Source organism: Thermobia domestica, chromosome 8 (assembly GCF_964235325.1).
Source record: "Thermobia domestica chromosome 8, izTheDome1.hap1.1, whole genome shotgun sequence".
In the NCBI taxonomy this organism is placed as follows: domain Eukaryota; kingdom Metazoa; phylum Arthropoda; class Insecta; order Zygentoma; family Lepismatidae; genus Thermobia; species Thermobia domestica.
The window spans coordinates 84679807-84700694 of NC_137461.1; the positions used below are offsets into that span (position 1 = coordinate 84679807).

The 20888-nt window shown below is 35.1% G+C and overlaps 1 protein-coding gene across 1 annotated transcript in view; it reads right to left on the reverse strand.

The window, feature by feature from the left end:
• Nucleotides 1-20888, reverse strand: part of LOC145693015 (cholesterol transporter ABCA5-like) — a 131582-nt gene that overhangs the window by 70377 nt on the left and 40317 nt on the right. The window contains 1 exon segment of the mRNA XM_081768669.1: nt 10929-11084. Within this exon segment, the coding sequence (XP_081624795.1) occupies nt 10929-11027 (99 nt within the window). The 5' untranslated portion in view covers nt 11028-11084.

Here is a 20888-nt window from a genome sequence, read left to right on the forward strand (position 1 = left end):
CTTTATTCTACTTTAGAGATGTCATTGATCAGTAGCCTATATATAAAGTTTATTTTTCAATTACATTTTTAGATCAAAGGAGAAATTTAAAAGAAAGTAAGTTTAGAACAAAAAAGTTTCTTATTTATTGCTCAAATTTCATATTTGGATTGAATATTATCATTTTTCATCTCCGATACACATGTATATAATTTCCTTATCACTGAAATTCAAACAAAACCAAATAATAATAATAATATGAACGAAACATTAAGCTGAATATAAAAATAAAGAAAAAAGCATGTGTTTAGCTGTCAGTTATCGTTCGTGTCGAATGAAATTTGATGGCCGTACTGATAATGGAGGTACATAACCAAATATCACTACACATCTGCATGCATGGAACATTGATCTCGAGTGTTGAATTTGAATGAAACAACAAAAATATCTAACACTTATTAGTTTCAAAGAATAATGTAGAGAGACACTTAAGTTTATTAGAGAAATATTTCATAAACAAAATAACGGTATGAACGAGTAGGGCGGATTTTGTACCCGCTTATTTCATCATCATATCGGCTTAACAGACCATTCAGATCCATCGCAGCCACCGTAACCAAGACCGCCCACTTCCTCCTACTGCACGAGTCATTATAGGTTATGTGCAAGTCGATCTTCTGTCTTCGGACCATATTCTGTTTGTGGTCTTGTTCTATTATTCATGAGAACTTTTTTTTTCCTTCAGGAGTGATCATCTACTCTTCGAACAAGTTTGAATTTACTAATACCTGGCCTACACTATAGGTCCTAGAGCTATATGTTGTGGTTCACTTCATATATTATGTTTATTTAGTGATCATTAGAGTCCTAATTTATATCATGCAATGCATTTTACGAAATGTTGATGAAAATGAGGATTTTATCCTAATAGTACACTGCTCTCAGTTTGTAGCTCACGTCAATTCTAAGAATAAAGAATTACTCTAATAGATGTCACTATCTGCGCTTACGCTTCCCTATATAACTAAGTCCTTGAATAAGTATGTACATATGGTATGGAAAATGGGATAGCTGGTGAGCAAACTTTAAAAAAAAAAAAAAAAATCCTCAAATGTAATCAATTAGAACTTTTAGTTAAGCTAAATTTTAACCTATAATATACAGCGGATCGGAGGCTCCGGCAGAGCAGTTAGTTTGAGAACAATGCATGTTTTTGAAACTTGAAAAAGGTGGTGGGAGACTTTCCATGGTCTGGTTCCTATTTATGTAGAGGAAAATTGGTAATAGTCCGTAGTAGTTCGGAATTTGGCCTGAAATGCTAAGAAATGTGAACACACATTTTGAGAGATATGTATTAGAAAATGATGCTAAAGTACTTATATTTGTTATCTAGAATCATAGATCATACAAATTAGTAAATTATTAATGTGCTTTGATTATGAATTGTGTATATTAATAGTTTGTGATTTATTTATAGATGTGGAGAATTAATAGATAATATTTAAAATAAGGATGATGGATAAAATCATTTTTGGAATTATTTACAGAAGTAATATATAGTACATAGCATAATTTAATTGTATAATTGGTTTGATTCCGTTTCAGCACCAAGATTGTATGAGACGAAACCTATTGTTCAAATCGCTAGTTGAGTTTGTATTCGAGGCAAGTTATTTTGACTAGGAATCGAACCTGGGCCATACGCACAGAAAGCACGCGCATTAGCCACTTGGCCACGAAGGAGCAAAATTATATCCCATAGTATATGCAACTATAGTGGCTATGTCAACCTAATTTTTCAATTTTTATATTATTATTTTCCTTTCTTTTTAAATAGAATTTTGACGAGATTTGTGGAAAATAATTCTGGTCTGCTCTTTCATTCCGTCTCAGTTCTTGTGAAATGCCGTTCATCAACACGAGAGGCATTTCTAATGAACACAAATGAGAGCATCATTAACTGTTCTGTAACATCAATGAGTCAAGGCGATGATTTATCTCCAGATCTAATTAGATACAATCAGACTGCAGCTAATTGCCTCTGGGTATCACGTTCTTTGATAAGGTTCCAGGGAAGACTATCTCACTTGTTCATTGTAGCCAGTTTAATACATTTTGTGGTTTAGCTCCCTTAAGAGAATTGTGAAATTTGCTAAAATGTTTGAAAGCTAAATTGCCCCTAGTTTACTTTTTTTTAATTAAAAAAATTACTCTTCCTTTTCGACATATCGAAAACAAAGGGATCAATTCAATATAGATGTTAAATGTCTTACACATTATCGTATTATTGGTGGTATCGTTCTGTTGGCAAATATCGCATATTATATACGATTTGAAGAGGAATACGGAAAGCGAAAAAAAAAAAGAAAAAGAATGGCAGCATTAAGGAAGAAATAAACAGAAGCACTAAGCGGAAGAAATTGTTTTATGGTAATTGTTTAGTAATGGGGGGCCAACACTAACGGAGATTAAAAAAAACAACGTGCCCTGCGGGGCTCTAACCCGCCTTCATTCGCTAACGCTCGCTCGGCAATACTGTCTGAATTAAATGTAATTAACCTAACCTAACCGACTGTGAATAGAATATCGCAAAAAAAAGAAAAAAAAAGAAAAAAAAGACGGTTAAAAACCTGGCCCCCCAAAGCTAAACAATAGCCAGTTTCATATTAGAAAGTAAAATGCTGACGTGTCTCTCTTTCTCTGTTGTTGTTGCTATTGTAATAATAATAATTATTATTAGTATTATATCAATTAGCGTATACCATTTGTTTTGACACATGGATCGGATACAAAAACACTACCAAAATAAGACATTCAACGTGTGGAAACTACATAAGTAAGCATGGAAGATGTATTCTAGAAATTACGAGAGCCGAAATAAGATTTTTTATTTTAATGTACTGATCAAAAAGATAAAGGGGTGATAATAAAGACACTAAAGTGTAAATGAGTAGGTTATATTATTAGAAAAAAGAAATATGGCCGATAAATTAAATCAGTTCTTGACTAAATACCGAGAGGCAAGAAACGATTCCAGAAATGTCATCTTGCAAGGCAGTGCGATCAATCAAAAAGTATTGCGGAGTAAACTAGAAGAGAACTGTTTGCGTTATATGGTTCTAGAGAAGAGCAGTAGATTTCATCCAACAGTAAATTAATGATGATCATAATGATCTCTTACTTGTGTTATTATATATGCCGTATTTGTTTCTTATATAGTACTTTTTGCAGTAAAGCTATTTTCGATGTTAGTAACTATGATAGATGAGAGCAAAATCACAAATTATGGCTATACTCTCACAAGATGAAAATGATTTGCGTATGAAAATGATTTTTAGCAGTACATAAGCACAGTTTTGTGGTTATGCATGTGGAGAGTAATTAATGTTATTATTGTTAATTGATTTGGATTTGTAGATATGACTTAGGAAAGAATAACAGAAGAAGAAAACACAAAGAAGAAAGGAAATAAATATCAAAGAAAAGAGAAATTTCTTCTCCTTCAAAGAAAAATAAAAGTGAAGTGAGACTCCTTAGTCTAGCGGTTGGAGCGTTGGATTCATGTCCGCGTCGTTCCAAGTTCGATTCCCGGTCGGTGCCTCCCCAATTTTCGGCGTCTACCCAGCGTCGTGAGACAAACTGGGGAGTCACGTGAATAAAAGACGTGACGGCCACTACGTCTAGATAGCTCCCGGTACGCCGGTTAGTGATAGGGCGACGCGGCGCCCTGACTACGCGTTCGTCGCTAGCTCTGAACGTAATTCCACCAGTCGCTAATAGGGATGGCCACATTTTTTTCGAAAAATACTTTTTTGAAAAATGGCTTTTCCGAAAACGAAAATTTTTTCGAAAAAACGAAAAAAATTTCGAAAAACGAAAATTTTTTCGAAAAAGCGAACAACGAAAAATGAAATTTCCGAAAAATCGAAAAACAGATTTTTCGAAAAAGGCCATCCCTAGTCGCTAACGGATGGCGTGGAGCAGCTCAGGCCCACAAATCGGGCCGTTACGCCAAGTGGTTTGGTTAGAATAAAATTGATGAACAGTTCTAGCCCCTTTACCAAACCTAGAATTTCTATATATACTCATTCTTTTATGTACTATTATTATTTCTACTGTACCTAGGTACTACGCGTGAGAATTTATGGTACTGATTAATCTCTGACAGTGACAAGAACACTGGAAAAAATAAAAGCTAATAATACAGATTTTAAAGAAATAAACTTTTAAATAATATGCTCATGAATCCAGCACGAACAATCGTTCTCTGACAAGAGCCCAATTACATTAACAGATAGAAAGAAAAGAAAAAAAGTAAATAAATAAAAGGAATTTAAATTTTTTGACGAAGTGTGAACAAATTATCAAGAATAGAGCCTAATTCGGCATAGAATCAAAAGCGAGGCAAAGAACACGATTTGTAATGAGTGTAATGACCAGGTGATGAAATGCAGAGTAGGCGGAGATAGGTCACCCAAGCAAGGAACGAGAAAGGGACGGGAGACTCCAAGATTGCGTTATAAACTTCGCGATAGACATGCACAGTGTTGTAGAGATAGTTAATATTCTCTTGAAGAATATCGTGCTACGTCTGCCAATATAAATGTACAAATATTCAAATATATACAAGGAAGAGCAAGAACACCATGCAAGAGATTCGCAAAACGAGGTAGGATCTCAAATTATTACTTTTATAAAAGAAACTACTTCCGCATTATCTACTCTCAGCGTTATTTATTTATTTATTTTTAACGAGATTTCATCTTACACTGGCAACATTAACAAGGAAACGTCCGGTATACTGGATAATATACGGAAGTACCATGAATGTCCAATGAACTTTATCTGGGAAGATATGACATCGAACACACTTCCATTTTAGATTTAAGGAACGCCTCAAAATATACACATATAACATTTTTGTGCCCATACGTATTACATCTGTATAATGTCTACATTCGTTTTGTGCATTTGATGGACATTATATTGGAATGGATAAATCAAAAGTTTCCACAGTATGCTCGGTTACTTTAGTTGACAAACAATATGTTGTCTTGTTGTCTTTACGTTGTCTTCCATGAGACAGATTTTTTTTTTTTTTGGGGGGGGGGGTATATTCTACCTTTCAAGAACTCACAAGACTTCTTTACTTTCCCTTCCCATGCAGGGGTGGACTAGAACGCCCTTTATAGCGTCCTCAAAATGCATATTTTTTGCCTAACGAAAATAAATTGAATGAATTTCCTTGAAAAACATATTTAGATCTACATTGTTTTTCTATAAATACACAAAGAAATACGAATTCGTGTATATTTAAATGTTTGTTGGTAATAACTTTTCAAGCCGCGTGTAAAAGGTTGACTAACTTGTAGTTACAAATACATTGCTGAATCCCATAGCTGTATTCTGTTTTCAGACGGCAACCTAATATAGCATCTGGACTCTTTCGAACTTAGTGATGAGCTTTTTAAGCTGGGTTACTGTCTGTTGCCTTCTGTTAGTTTGTAGATTGTTAGTACTGCAGAGCATAGCAACTTGTACTAGACTGTTGATGTTATTGTATGTGGTAGACGGATTCATAGATTGAATAATCTCAAGATGGCAATTTGTTTTCAATACTACGTTTACTTTAGATGCTTAGTTTGATTGTTGTCTTCTATTTTACAACAGAATTCGGAAAAACGAAAACCCCTACTGCTGGTACTTCCTTCAAACCAGACTCAATTGAGAGACTACAAACCCTCAGAAAAACTCTACAAAAAATCCAGTTTCCATAATAGGAGTAGGATTAAAATATACAATATAAGAAGAATTTTAGAAATGATAAAAAAAAAAAAAATAATAACAGATTGCGATCTTGGTCAAGAATTTTAGGAATGATCCCAAAAAATGCATCAAAAGATTCCAATCTTGACCAATAATTAGTTTTTGGATCAGAAGTCACAAAATTTTTGAACGTCCCCTAAATAATCGAGTTTTCGTACTTTTTACGGAATAAGCATATCGTACTGAGTTAACTGATAGTTTGGGTTTGGCTATTCTATATTTAGTTCTCCAGATATAAGGCCTATAAGAAAATTTTTGATTGAAATATAATGATCCAAAATTGGATCAGGGCCCACAAAATTTTTGAACGTCCCCTAAATCGAGTTTTTGTACTTTCTACGGAATAAGCACATCATTCTGAATTAAGTGATAATTTGGGTTTGGCTACACTATGTGTAGTTCTCCAGATATAAAATCTACCAAAAAAAATGACTGAAATATAATGGATCTTTTGATCCAATAACTTCTATCTAAATCCTTCAAAATGAAGAAAAGAAATCTAAACAAGAATTACAATACCAAATCCCTTTTTAACAGGAATACAGTCTCCCATTTAAAGAACTACAAAATTCCTAACTGCAAGCAAGTGGCACAAAGTGTCAAAATTTACACGGTATATTTAACGTTTATACCAGACGCCTTAGAAGTTAGGCTCAGTAGTCAAACTGTATGGCACATCCTGAAGGAGAGAGAAACTGTAACACTCATTGTCAAGCGGCAGGTACAAGGATTCAGTTTGCCAGGTGCCATTACGAGATCTTGGAGCTTCCGCCGTAATCGCCTTACGTAAGTTGTGCGATTTTGCCTTGTTTCCACAGTTCAAAAAACCTTTCCGACCCGATGTACCAGGTTTTCAGGTATATGGTCCTTGTTACGCGTCATAGGGTGTTCCATCTCGCCGAGATAGAAAAAAAAAAAAAAGCCTCATCAACGACATACAACGCCTACCACAGATTTGGAAAACCGATGAAAAGGAAATTTCCGGGTTTTAGTCCCCACTTGAACAAGATATTATATGAAAACAATAAAACATTTACCTATTCAGATATGTATATAAAATGCTGAAACGATATTAACTTGGGAGTTTGAACACCTTCTTGAAATTCTCCGTACGCTACTGTAAGAAGATAATTTCTGGATCGTTGTTTCCCACTTCTTCGTCGATGTTGAAACACTCGCCCACGAGCAATCTCTTCAGATGGAGGTAGAGGGTAGTGTGTGTCACCAAGTCTAGGTTGTATGGGAATGATGTGATTGGTGCCATAAAAAAAAAAAATGATAAGAGCGTGCGTATGAGCATCAGTATGGGAGCTTCACCTTGTCGTAGAACAACTAAACTACGATAGCATGCCGCGGCGTCTGTTCTGCATTGCGTTACAAGATTCCTGCAAAGTTTAGCAATAAGCAACAAAATTGATTGTTGTCTCTTGTGCCTTAAAGTCAACAAACAAAACAGAATACGGTTGCCGTAATTTAAGAGTTGAGAAAGTATGTTTTAGTTTTACTTTTGTCCGAGATGACTTATGTCATTTCTCGAGCACTGCTGTTTTGATTCAGGGGTTACGTGAGTCATCTATCTTTCATCCCCTGTGCCGCTCTGGCTCAAAAGCGTATCAGCTTCCTCATGGCTCCAAGTCAGAAACGTCAAAGCACTAGCACTTATCTTTGTTTTGAGTTTCTCGATAGGCATCTTGGGAATCCAACGAGGGCACATTACCGAAGCCCAATTTTTCTGACGCAATTGTGTAAAGAAGTTAACCTGACGCTTGTGGGAAATGCACTAATAGCGTGGAAATTGTGTCAATCGTCCGTTTTCACAAATCCATATGTGTACAGCATACATAGGATCGTCGTTCATTATAAACGGCCGGGACCAGCATAGCTCATCGTCTGCGCTCTCCCAGCCTTGTTTAAACAGCCATATTCATTTACGAAGTTTTCCATTTGAACCGCACACTTCGCAGATTGTCAGTTTCACATAAATTGCGGTCAGAAAATGGATAACTGACCTTATTTCACAGGCGGCATATGCTCGATCTTCTTAAACCCTTCTGAGACTCGACATGAGGTGCACACACTGCAGACGGTGTACAAATGGCGTATGCTTGTGTGCAAATAATACCAGTAGTCGTGTACATGTTCAAAAGAATGAATTCCCGCGTGCAGTTCAAAGAGACTGCAAAATGATATTTCATAAATAGTCCTCATAGTACATATGTAATAGTCATAGTACATATATTATGAATGGATCAAAATCATTCATATTTCAAACTTAGTACGAAAACTTACTTCTAATAAACGGTATAATCATTAATTTCATTTTATAATTACAAATATGCTTTCAATGTTTTAGGGATTTAGAATTTAGATTTCTGGGCTTTCGGCATCTATGGCCATTTAGCTCATCACGTATGAGGGATGACGTTCCTCGGCGAACACACTATCAGGGGAAAGGGAAGGAAGAAAGCGGCCTGGGACCTATAAGTTAGGTACTACTCCGGCATTTGCCTGGTGCGAATGAGGAAATTCCACGAAAACCTCATTCAGGATGGCTGACTTAAAAAAAAGCCGAGTGCCCCCACCCGGAATCGAACCCGGGACCGCTTTCAATGTTTCATTCACATATAAAGACTACAAGGGAGACATCCTTACCAGGATTCGAATCTGGGACTCTAATTTAAATAGTACTGTAGTACATAAAACTTTTGGCCAATCAACCAATATTGCCTACATCGAGTTAGCTGCTTCACAGCTCTGCCTAACAATAGAGATAACACAACGTGGGCATGTAGATGCAAGTTACATGAGATAAATACTGCATAGCTCCTGGATCAGCGTCAAAAAATGTCCGATTGTTGTTTTTCTTTTTCTCTCTCCTTGGCACATTTTAAATCTGGCACTTAAAAGATACAGAGTGATCGAAGGACTTGGTGTGATGCCAAAGGTCTTACGAGAACATCTCAGCATTAAGACTCAGCAACTAATACATCTCACCTGCATCTTCTAGCTCTTTAAAGTCAAAGGAGTAACTGTGTATAGACTTTATCAAAAATCTCTCCACAAGAATATTTTGTATTTTTAATGGAAATGATTTCTTATTCTCTGTATTATGGCATGAGCGATGGGATATAGTAAAGTGACGAGCAAATGTATATTGTATATACATTACGTAAGATCTTGAATTGGAAGAGCTCAGACAAGAAATCTAGGATAAATGTATAGTATTTAATTTATACAATCTTACATTTATCAATTCTATGAATAATGGGAATTCTGTTTTAGAGAAGAACCATCGGAATAGACCTATAGTCTTAACTTTTATGTACTCTTCTCGATTGGTCAACGAGTTTTCACCTATAACCGAGATATTCAGTTAGCGTATTTTAGAGTCTTTTTAATCATTTTTCGTTTTCATTTGTGCCCAAGCGTGTTTTTTAAATTGGAACTGGTCACAGTGAGTACCTCTGTAGATTGTTGAGTAGTGCAATGAGCAAGAGAGCGTCAGTAGTAGTGCACATGTGGCAACTGAATAGTTTGTACACAGTACTCTAGTACATTGTTTCCATTTATAGTAAAAGATGGTAGGATAGTATTATTTTGTCAATTTTGCTGGATAAATCTGGTTTTGATAGTTTTTAAAATATGTCCTAGTTTCGAATCCATATGTCCTACTTTTCACTCAACAATATGTGGTAATATTAGCAGACTATTCAAATCTGACATTCTTGGCCGCTTATTATTATTATTATTATTTTAGTTGCCTCCCTCCAACACCCCACGTTGAATTTTATTAGTTCAAAATGTCAGCTCCAAAATTAAAGGAATTTAACTTCCAGTATTTTCTCTTTAGTTTAATCCTATCAGAAAATACACAGATATGTTACAGTTTAATATGTACGTCGATTTTTGACATTTCTTTATCCTCGTTTGGGCATAGAATGCATAATGACATAGTTGCCTCAAAATATTCGTCTTGTGCTCACAAAATGTCTTTTTAATTTTTTTAGCCTTATCAAAAACTACGGTGAAGGACTCAGTTCAGACTTGAGTTAATTTCTAAAATTTATTTGTGCACTTTTTTTTTTTTTTTTTAAGATGCTACATAACGAAGATATTGTAGTGGTATCAAACTGATTATCTTGCAAAGATCTTTCAAATTGTATATTGCTCGACATCTTTTGGTATTTCAAATTACCCTAGCAGCACGACAATAGATTCAACAGTGAGAAATGATAGGCTAACCAGTTGCTAACGTTTGTTTGCCTTACGTTATAATTGCAAACGTAACCTTCACGAAAGAAAGTTGCGATTGGAAGTGGGAAGCCGAAATTATCGGATAAATGATGGCGAATTCTTGGCTGGCCAACTAAGGTAAGAGCTCCCCTAACAACGGTTAATGCCTCTTGTTTGACTTAAAGAAAAGAAAAGCAGATCAAAATAATTAAATATGAATTACGGCATTTTTTTGCACATGTAACTTTGTTTCAGCATTTAAAGAGCGGACTTTGACTTATGGGACACAGGTATATACCGTATCAACTTCAATTTATATATTTGAAAAACAGCTATTGTTAGCGCGTTCTCGCTTCCGTCGTAATCAGAGACTCTGGGATCGAATCTACGTGATTGAAACTGAGACTTTCCTTATTCTCTGTGAAACTTAAACATGTAAGAGATGGTCAATTTTCTACCAAAAATTTATTATTTGTTGTCATAACTACTGCTTCCTGTTAACTATAACAACTTGTTTATTTTTTTAAGGAACTTAGTACGGTAAATAAATAACAAGTTGCATATATTATTTAATAATATTTCATGTCGCAGAGTCACACACTTACAAATCTTTCTTACGTTGATGGAGACTAAAACTTCTTACAGGAATGGAGCCTGGAACTAACTATATGCATTAAAAGTTAAGAACTTACGTACACTAATAATAATTCGGTCGAAACTTAAATTGTTTGCCTATTTGTTTATTTAACTATGAAGTTCTAGACATTAGTTTTCGTTAAGAGTACATAAGCTTCATAAAAAAGAGCTTTTATAATCGATAATCAATATGTTTCCCGGAAATAATAATAGACCTACATTATGAAACAGGAGAAAGAGAACTAAAAACTTACAGCAAAAGTTTTCCGCTTCTGTCGTTTCTTTAGAAGCAGATTTCTTTTGATCATTGCTCGCAGCTGCGAACAAAATACTGAAGCTTTGTTGTCTCCCATGGTGAAGAACCTTTCTCTGTTTTACCACAGCTGCCTAGATGCTAAACTCTGGGTTTCCTGCAATTAGAAAAGGAAGAAGGTTAGTAATAATAATAATAATAATAATAATAATAATAATAATAATAATAATAATAATAATAATAATAATAATAATAATAATAATAATAATAATAATAATAATAATAAAATTAAGTATTTTGAATACGTATGATATCTGCTATTGTTTTTAGCTCAGTAATTTTTAGTAATGTTTTATATACACATGGAGAATTGTGTTTATTCTGTTTCTTTTCAAATGAATTATAATGATGTGATTCTATTGTTTCTTTTTTTCTCGTTAAGTGTTCCTTGCTTTTCCAATTTGACTTTATAATTAAATATTGCTTTAATTAATTACATTTGGTTATTTATATTTATGATTATATTTAACAAAATTTAATTTTCAAGAGGTAAGGGACATTTAAATTGATTCAAAGAAGAAATCACTGAGAGCTCTCCCCAGTGGCGTATTTAGGGGGGGGGGCTTCCGGGCTTAAGCCCCCCCCTCCAAAATCTTACTTACTATAGTAAAGTATATGAAATATCTTGCAGAATTTTCATATTTTAAGGCAAAGCCCTCCCCCGAAAGAGAGCAAAGCCCCTCCCGAAACAAAATCGTAAATACGCCACTGGCTCTCCCTAAGTTTGAAAACAAAGTAGGTATACTTCTGGATATCAGTGAAGAAATTCGCTATAATCCATTACAGCCAATCGCTCCCCACTGTTTCTGAAGACTTAATCCCGCTTCATTTTAGTCAACAAAAATTCCCTTTTTACTGCATTTTAAGTTTCTTTTTCGGTTATTAATATTATTATTAGGTCTATTATTATTATTATTATTATTATTATTATTATTATTATTATTATTATTATTATTATTATTATTATTATTATTTTCCTTTTAATTATTTAGATAATAATCCTAACTATATATAAAACTTGAAATTCTGCATTATTGTAGCTTTCCCGGACTAACCGATAGGAAAATTACCAAAAGTGAATATTTTTAATTTTTAGGGGATTTAGACTCCCATGAAGAATTTCCTCGTTATTTAAATTGGGCTTGTTTGGGACCTGTAAACTCATGTTTTAGGTACTTGAAATTGGAATAAAAACTTGAAGTTCAGTATACTTGTACATATTCGTTAGCACTACCTAAGTAAATCAGTATAAATAAAAAATTCCAATTGTAGAGTGGTTTTATGGGGAACTGAAAAATCCTCCCCATGTTATTTATATGGGACACCTTTTACACCCCCAAAAATTATTGGGCACTTCCTGTACGGCTACAATGATTAAATTTGACATGATTCTAGCTTTTCGGGACTAATCGACAGAAAAATTGCCAAAAGTGAATATTTTTAATTTTTGGTCTAATTGGAGGATGGAGAAGTTTTCCATGTTATTTAAATGGGCCTTTTTTGGACTTATAATCTATATAAAATAATAAGTTTATATGTTTGTGGTCAAGTAAAGTCTATATGTTTGTGGCCCATTCTTTTGACAACGATATCTCGGAAACTATAAGCTCGAGAAAGATGCCGTTTTCACTGATCGATTACAAATTTTGTGTAGATTGTTCAGTTCTACTTAATGAAATATATATATTTTTTAAATGGCCGTTATTTCTTTACTACATTTTCAGGGGCACACTGAAAGTGTTGAAATCTTAAAAAAAGTACCGTATCCAACGAGTTATAGATTCCAACACCACATAATTATATATGGGATTAGTATCTCTCCGGCGTTTGTTTCATGGCCAAATTATAACGAAAAACTAAGGATAACCATTTCTCCAGTCTAAGATGAATCTTTATTATTTGGCGTGTTTTGCCCAATGAACACCATATATATAGAATATCACTGATTATAATTAATTGTGTGTGTAATGTATTTGTTTATTACCTACTGTATGCAAGAAGAAAGAAAACACCGGTCATACATGAATTAGAAACTCCAACCGGAAGTAGGCTCAAATCTTGCAAATGGTGCAAGATATTGAAAAAAAAAAATATTCGAAAAAATCTCCACTTTACCCTTGCCGATTTTTATCAAGACGTCTTTCACTCGTGTCTGTAAAGGGGGATGTACAAATGTCGTGAGGAATGACAAGGAGATTCATGCTTATATGTGAATGATGCGCTGTGTAGAGAGCTTAGGTTCAACTAGTATTATTTACTCACGAAATAGTGCAGGGCATCGGGAATTAGGAATTATATTTCTAGGTTTTTGCCATCTATGGTTATTTTAGCCTGTTATGGATGAGTGGTGTAACTCGGCAACCATACTCCCTGGGGAAGTGGGGAACGAATCAACCTGGGACTATTATTATTATTGTTCCGGCATGATGTGAGTGAGGAAAACCAAGGACAAACCTCATTCGGGTTGTGGCCTGAAAAGGCTTTTATACTTTTCCGACCGAGTGTTCCCATCGGGAATCCAACCCAGCGAGAGTGATCCGAAAGAAATGTATCCGCAATATTTTCACTGTAAACTAATAATAATAATAATAATAATAATAATAATAATAATAATAATAATAATAATAATAATAATAATAATAATAATAATAATAATAATAATAATAGGTTCAGCTAAAGTAAAACAACAATCTACAGCAGGCATGTGCAATCGGAACAGCGGATGGGCTAATCACAGAGGACTTTGGTGTCGAGGGCTGTAGGATATAATGAATAATATTTGACAAGAATTGAATATCCATATTCAACTGAGAAACTCATTCATTGTACGCTAGCATCCCAGAAACACAAAAACTGTTACAATGGCAACCATGATATTTGGTTACTAGAGATAAGCAGAAAACATTTAATTTACCACTTTAGCGTGAAACTTGATTCTTCATGTTCTGTACCAATCTCTCAATGTTCAGTGGTAAATTGGATGTCCCAACGCGGATAATACTTTCAAGGTGGATCCAAGTTATCAAAGAAGTTTCAATTCAGTTTAGGAGATTCCATAAAAAATACATTTTCAATCATGGATCAAGTGGGACAAATGAAAGAGTTCAATGAGCCGGTTATTGCACATAGTTGATCTACAACAAACTAGCATTTGAGGAGAGGAAGCTCGTCTTGAAGTTATACAGTAATGGAAGGGTGAAAAATTTCGTCAGTTGCCAGACAATCCGACAATGATCACTCACGCAACTAACGGTCATCCCACATCAGAGATAGGCCTAATAAGTTTGAGGAAATGGAACTGTCCAGAAGCAGTATCCTGGAAGATGATGTAGTCAACAAGCCTCTTAAGAAAGGAGGAAAGAGTGCAGTTTCTTTAGTCGCTGAGAGACTCCTCAAGCACCTCGCGAAACTGAATTGGCACAACAAATTGTTCATCGCATGTTACAGTGTGGCAGGTGGCGAAGTTAACATTTCAACATTTGTGCAAAATCCGAATGAAAATGACTTGAAAGCAGCAATTATCGGATATACGTATGAAATTAGAGGTAATTTCATGCGCAATGCCGTGTGACACGGGGAATTCCCTAGTTATCAGAGGTCTTTTTGAACAAGCAAGGTCATCGTTGTAATTATTATTTGTACTCAGTGCTATGTTTGTGCACGTGTATCCTTTCATTTTATACATAATGAAGTAGTTACGTGTATGACAGTGAAAAGGATTTCACTATCATAAGCGTTATAGTGATGTAAGGTTCAAACACTTTCCTCTCTTTTCTTTGTTTAAAGACGATATCGTCATGCACTTTCACAACAAACTGCTCAATAAAAACACTGCTATTTAAATACAGTATTGCATTTTATAAGCATTTTGTTTTCTGTCAGAAAACCAGGAACAGATTTGTAAGATTATTCTTTCATTCTTGAGTGAGGGACAATCCAGAAGTCAAACCCTGGACCATGCACCCAGAAAGCATATGTACTGAGCGCTCGGCAACTCGAGAAAATAGCAAGCAGCAAAATTTCAGTTATACCACGTGAAACAGTTTGGTTTGGTTGTTTCTAAATTAAACATTTTAAGAAGTTAAATTTTATCAAGACTAAGTTTAACATTTTACCTCAAATTAAATGAAGTACAGTTTAAGATGAATGAATATTTGAAAATAGAAAATATTTAAGTCTTAGGTTTGTCGAAGTAGAACGTTTTTTGCTTTCAGTTTAGTGTTGTGTTCCACAGATAACACTGGACAACAAATTTTAATTTGTTTCATGCTTCGCAAAAGAAAAGTACATTTTCTTATGCAAATGAGGATGCTGAATACGAAATTGAAAATAAAAATATTGAATTGGTTCGAGTTTAAGTGTAATCGACAGAAATATGTGTTATGTGGTGTTGACATTTTAGATTCTTGAATTTTCTAGTTGTTCTTTCACTTAAATAGCTATTGCTTCAATTTTGTTCATCCGAGTATCGTGGTTCATTTTTAATTCGCTTCAGAATAAACCAAGCTTGCAAATGGTACTATGTGCATGTGTACATGATGTATAAAAGTTGGGAAATTTAAGGTCAAATCAGGAATTTCCCGTCCAAAAATCATTTTTAAAAAAAATATATTTCTACCACTCCCTGGTACGGCCTCGGCTAAAGGTATCCAAATATAGTATCCATTTGAAACCACCGTAGTTTATGCGTAATGCATGTGCCAAGTTTCATTGTAATATCTACAATAGTTGTGAGGGAAAAAAATATTTCTCAGTTCTGCTACACAATACCAAATTTCATATAGGGAAAAGTGAGATATAAAATAAAAAGAATTCAAATAGTACTTTTTATTTGAATATCATGAATTATACGCCATTCTCTTCAGAATAAAACAAGTTTTTAAATGATACCATGATAATGTGTGTGTGGTGTACGAGAAAAGGGAAATTCGGGGTAAAATTGGGAATTTTTCGCCCCAAAAATCCTTTTTTCCAAATGTAGTGCCCCTTGGTGAGGCCCCAGCTACAGGTACCAAAATGCAGTATATTTTGAAACTACTGTGGTTCATACTCAATGCGTGTACCAAGTTTCATTACAATATCTACAATATGAGGAAAAAACTATTTCTCAATCATGCTTGACAATATCAAATTTTATATAGGGAAAAGTGCCACATAAAATAAAAATATATGAGGTGATGGTCGTACGTAAAGAGAGGAAAATGCGTTTTGTCATAGACTCTCTCCATATGAGACAGAAAATCACTTGGCATATAGGTTATAGGGTATGATAATTGATTATGTGTGTGCTTCGCACAGCGTTTGTTCCAAAGAATTTAAAAGCTTCAATAAGAAATTAAAACTATATAGAACAAAAGCGATAAAACATAACTTACATGGATATTATAAATGGCATTTCTTTGCATGTTTCTTGTATTGTGGTTTTGAAACATCTCTAGCGATTGTCCAACAATAATCGGGAAGCGCAGACTTGCTCCAGTAGCCCTGATATCGTTTCTCCATCATAGATATAACTTGGTAGAAATGTTCGCAATGTTTATCAATGACTGTTCCGCTATTTTCTGGGAAGAAATCTATGTGGGAGTGCAACATATGCATTTTTAGTGACATATTACATCCCATTGCTTGGTAGAAGATATTAGTGGTCCACTACTTCCTTATAGTTCTAAGACCGCTCGTTTCCCAAAATATTCGTCACCACTTTTCGGAAAGATTCCCATCCAATCCTTTCCTTCTAACACTGCATCAAATTCAGAATCATTGAGGAATTAGCGAATTTTAGTTGTTTTACTGAAACTTCCTTGATTGTAGTTTCAGCAATTTGTGGGAGTTTGCGCAGAATACATTTGAAGAATAGTTTTGATGCGTCTATGAATAGCCGTCATTCATCAAGATTATATTCTGTTAAGTTTACTCATAAGACCAGTTACATTGTTACAACATACTATGTTACTTTCCACTGAAAATACTGTTCCAGGGAATTCTGACGTGTTCGAAACACGGACACTTTTAGATCTTCACAATTAGTTCTCCACTGCTTGAGTCAGGATGCCAGTAGTTAAAAGCCACTTTTTTTGACAACCCTAGGTAACTTAATTCAGGTTGAGTATCAAATGATGAATAGATAGTGATATGTTGGTTTTGCGAAGTTAGGATTGGTGGAAGGCGATGAATCTGCAGCAGAATTTGACAACCTGGGTCGACTTTGTCAGCATTTTGCTCTTCATCGGATAAAACACCGGAGTAAGGTAGGGAGGTTGTGGAACTTTTATTCTTCAGAATGTGGCACAGTGACGACCATCTCAAGGAATTTTTGGATAAGCAGTTGTTCATTTTTAGTTGGATAGACCATTAATTGAAGGAACCATTCAAAAATAGCAGTTTGAAGTATGATCTGTCGGCTCTTTCTATATCATCAGAACTACAAACGGCATGCGTGGCCTTTTTCCATGTAGTCTGTTCCGCAAGTTTGTAGACGTACAACAGGTACTACAAGAAATATGTGATGCTCACTTCTTATCCATCTCCCACTTTTACAGCCAAAGTGCAAGTGATAGGCTTTCTTTATGATAGGCGAGAAATTCCACTTTTCGTTTCACTTTGTTAAAAACAACAATTTGCTCTGCAGTGTAAACACATTTACGCAAATTGTTTCTGCTCCGTACAGTCATTGGACGATAAAAATAGGCTAATAATAATAATAATAATAATAATAATAATAATAATAATAATAATAATAATAATAATATTAATAACTACGACTACGTGCGGGATGCCAAATTGTAACTACAAAAGAAACTTACACAACACGTTTCCTCTGGTAAACTCCTCAATACAAACTAAACCGTGATGTGGGTGATGTTTCTGTGTCAGCGACGAAGTGCGAGCAATAAGGATAACGTACTCAGGAATTTATTTCGGGAGGGGTCCTAAGCTTTTTGGAGGGTCCAAATACAATTTGAGGCTAAATTATATTAAAATTTGTAAAATTGCACCTGAAATTAGACTAAATTTACAAAAAAGACGGAATTTCGGGGGTCAAGACCCACCCCTGCGTACGTCCCTGACGATAGCAATGAAACTAACCGTAAAACAATGGAAGTTCATTGAAATAAGCAGACAGCTCCTGTGCCACGAACCCTTAATTTGCCCACCCGAGCACATCCGGCGATAACGTATTTCTTTGAAACCCGAACCAACCTTCAAAAACTAATTTCACATTCGTTATCAGCACCCTAAAATTAGTAAGAATTGATTACTTTTATCTCCGAAGCATTTTCACTGTTGGCCAGTGTAATTAGTATTTTGGATCCTAAGTAATATACTAACCCGCTTATCTTAACCGTACTGTGGGTAGCCTATATGAGGAACTGATTTTTGATTGTCTATATCTTGGGATCAACTAGATGGATCACTCCCGATTTCTAACTCTTGAGTCGCTATGTCCTGGCCAAAATTGATGGTGATCGATCTTGAGTTGTTCTTGAGATATTGTATCTCCCGGATGGACACATGGACAGACAGAATGAATTTATAAAGGAGTTTTGATTTGTGAACCAAAACTCCTTAGAAATTACTAATAGTCAAACATACCTTTTTAGAATAATTTAAAAGTCAAATTTGGAGATTTAAATTTAAAAAAAAAAAAAAAAGTCATAGCGACGGAAGAATCAAATATGCTTTTTTCTTTACTTGAGGTGGTAACAAAATCCTACGTCTATTTTGGCATGTAATTGTGATTTTGAGTAATGTGATGACTGACATATTTAACATTTCATTTTGTATAGATTTTGCAGTGAAGTCAAAAGTATTTCGTTATATATATTCTGTGTTTTTCAAAGGTTGTTTACTTATATAAAGAACAAAGATCAATCAATGATATTTTCCCTGCTTAGTTCGATAACCTTTTGTCACCCTTCATTGAGCTCCATAATTCCTCGTTCATAGAAGACATGTCTCTATCGTTGAGAATGGGAGCGCGGTGGCTCAGTGGTAGAGCGTTCACCTCCGGTGCTTGGGGCCCCTGGTTCGATCCCAGCTTGCGCCGTATGGACTTTGTGGTTGACAAACACCGTGCTCGTGGGTTTTCTCGGGGTTCTTCCGTTTCCTCCAGCTTTCTTCCTTCCACCATTTCATTCATTTCTCATAATCACCGTCTGCTTTAGCCTAACCGGCAAAACCGTGGGGCGTAAAACTCAAAGATTTCATTTCATTGTTTCTATCGTCGAGAAAAACTGAACACAATTCTGATTTGTAGACTCATTTGCAGACTCTGAATTGAGCGTTATACCACGCATGGAGTTCTGAAGAGAATGGAACTGGTCGAAATCTGACGGTGCAAGGTTAGGCAAATATGGTAGATGTAGCAAGAAGACTAATAATTTTTAACTAGCGATTTAATTTAAGTGTGGTTTCGCGTTGTCATGATGTAACAAAACCCCTTTACGATTAGTGACCGCTGAGCGTTTCTGGACGATCCATTTGTTCAAACACTCCAATTGCCGACAGTATATATTCAAATTGGTTGTTTGGTTCACTGATAGATGCTCAAGAAAACACGGCACCTTTAAAGTCCCATCACACTGAGAATATAACATTCCTCTTATGAATATGTGCTTCCATTGTTGTTTGAGACTAAACAATTAAAGTTTACATGAGATATAGTCCCACAGGTTATGCAAAATTTTATCTATGTGAGTTCCTACTGAGAATGGATCAAATATCTCTTGTAAACATAGTGAATCTATCCCTTCAAAAAACATTGTTTTATATTCTAATTTTTCAGCTTGAAATGAGAATTACAACTTTTGTACCTCAATATTTATTACATCTCAATTCCTCTGATATAGGGATGCGCACAAGACGAGTCGAGACAAAATTTTCCTGACAAAATTCGAGTCGAGACACAGCTGTTCCAATAGAGAAGAATACATTTTTCGAGTCGAGACATCACTTTCACAGCACATTTTCGAAACGAGACAGCCTCAAATCTTGTCTCGTACGCATCCCTACTCTGATATATATGCAGTAAAAAGTATTACAAAGAAAAAGGATGTTAATTGGAATAAAGGGAAACTCTTACAACTAGAGAATTAAAGGGTAAGAATGTAACATGTATCGAATAGTATAGTGCTATTGTAAATTATCTTCCCGATTTCAAAGTTTATTAACTCATGTTTATTTAATCACAGTAAATCAAGATGACACGAAACTAAGACAGCAGAGCATTTTGTGTTCTCGAATTTCATGTAAAACAGTTTAAGTGTTCAACGCAGGTTCAAGACGAAGTTTGGGTTGGATCCACCAAGCGGGCACTCAATTCGGAAGTGATGCAATTTAAAGAAAGCGGGTGTATCTGCAAGAAGAAATTAACAGATCAGCCAGGTCGTGGCGTGCGATTGTCGCAAAAAACCCACAAAATCCATGGTTCATGCAAAGACTAACTTGTAGCAGACAATAGTGTAGAAGATTCTGCAAAAATGTTTGAAATTTCACCCATACCGACTGAAATTGTTGCAGGCGCTTAAACCTACTGACGAGGATACGAGACTTGAATTCTGTGTTACTATGCAAAACCTTATGGAAAGAGGTGATTTCATTTAACACTTGTGTTCAGTGATGACGCTACTTTTCACCTTCCGAGGAAACACACAAAATGTGAGGATCTAAGCTTTGGAATCCAACTTGGAAGTTGTTCGGTGCAGTAACCCATAAAACAGAGTATATGGTCGTTTGTTTTTCGAGGAGGAGACTATAAACGGACTTCCCTACATTCACATGTTGCAGACATGACTTTTCCGTTGCTGGAAGGCGACATGGAAAATTTTATTTTCAACAAAATGATACAAATCCATATTGGCACCAGGACGTCAGGACGAAACTCAACAGATTGTTATAAAAT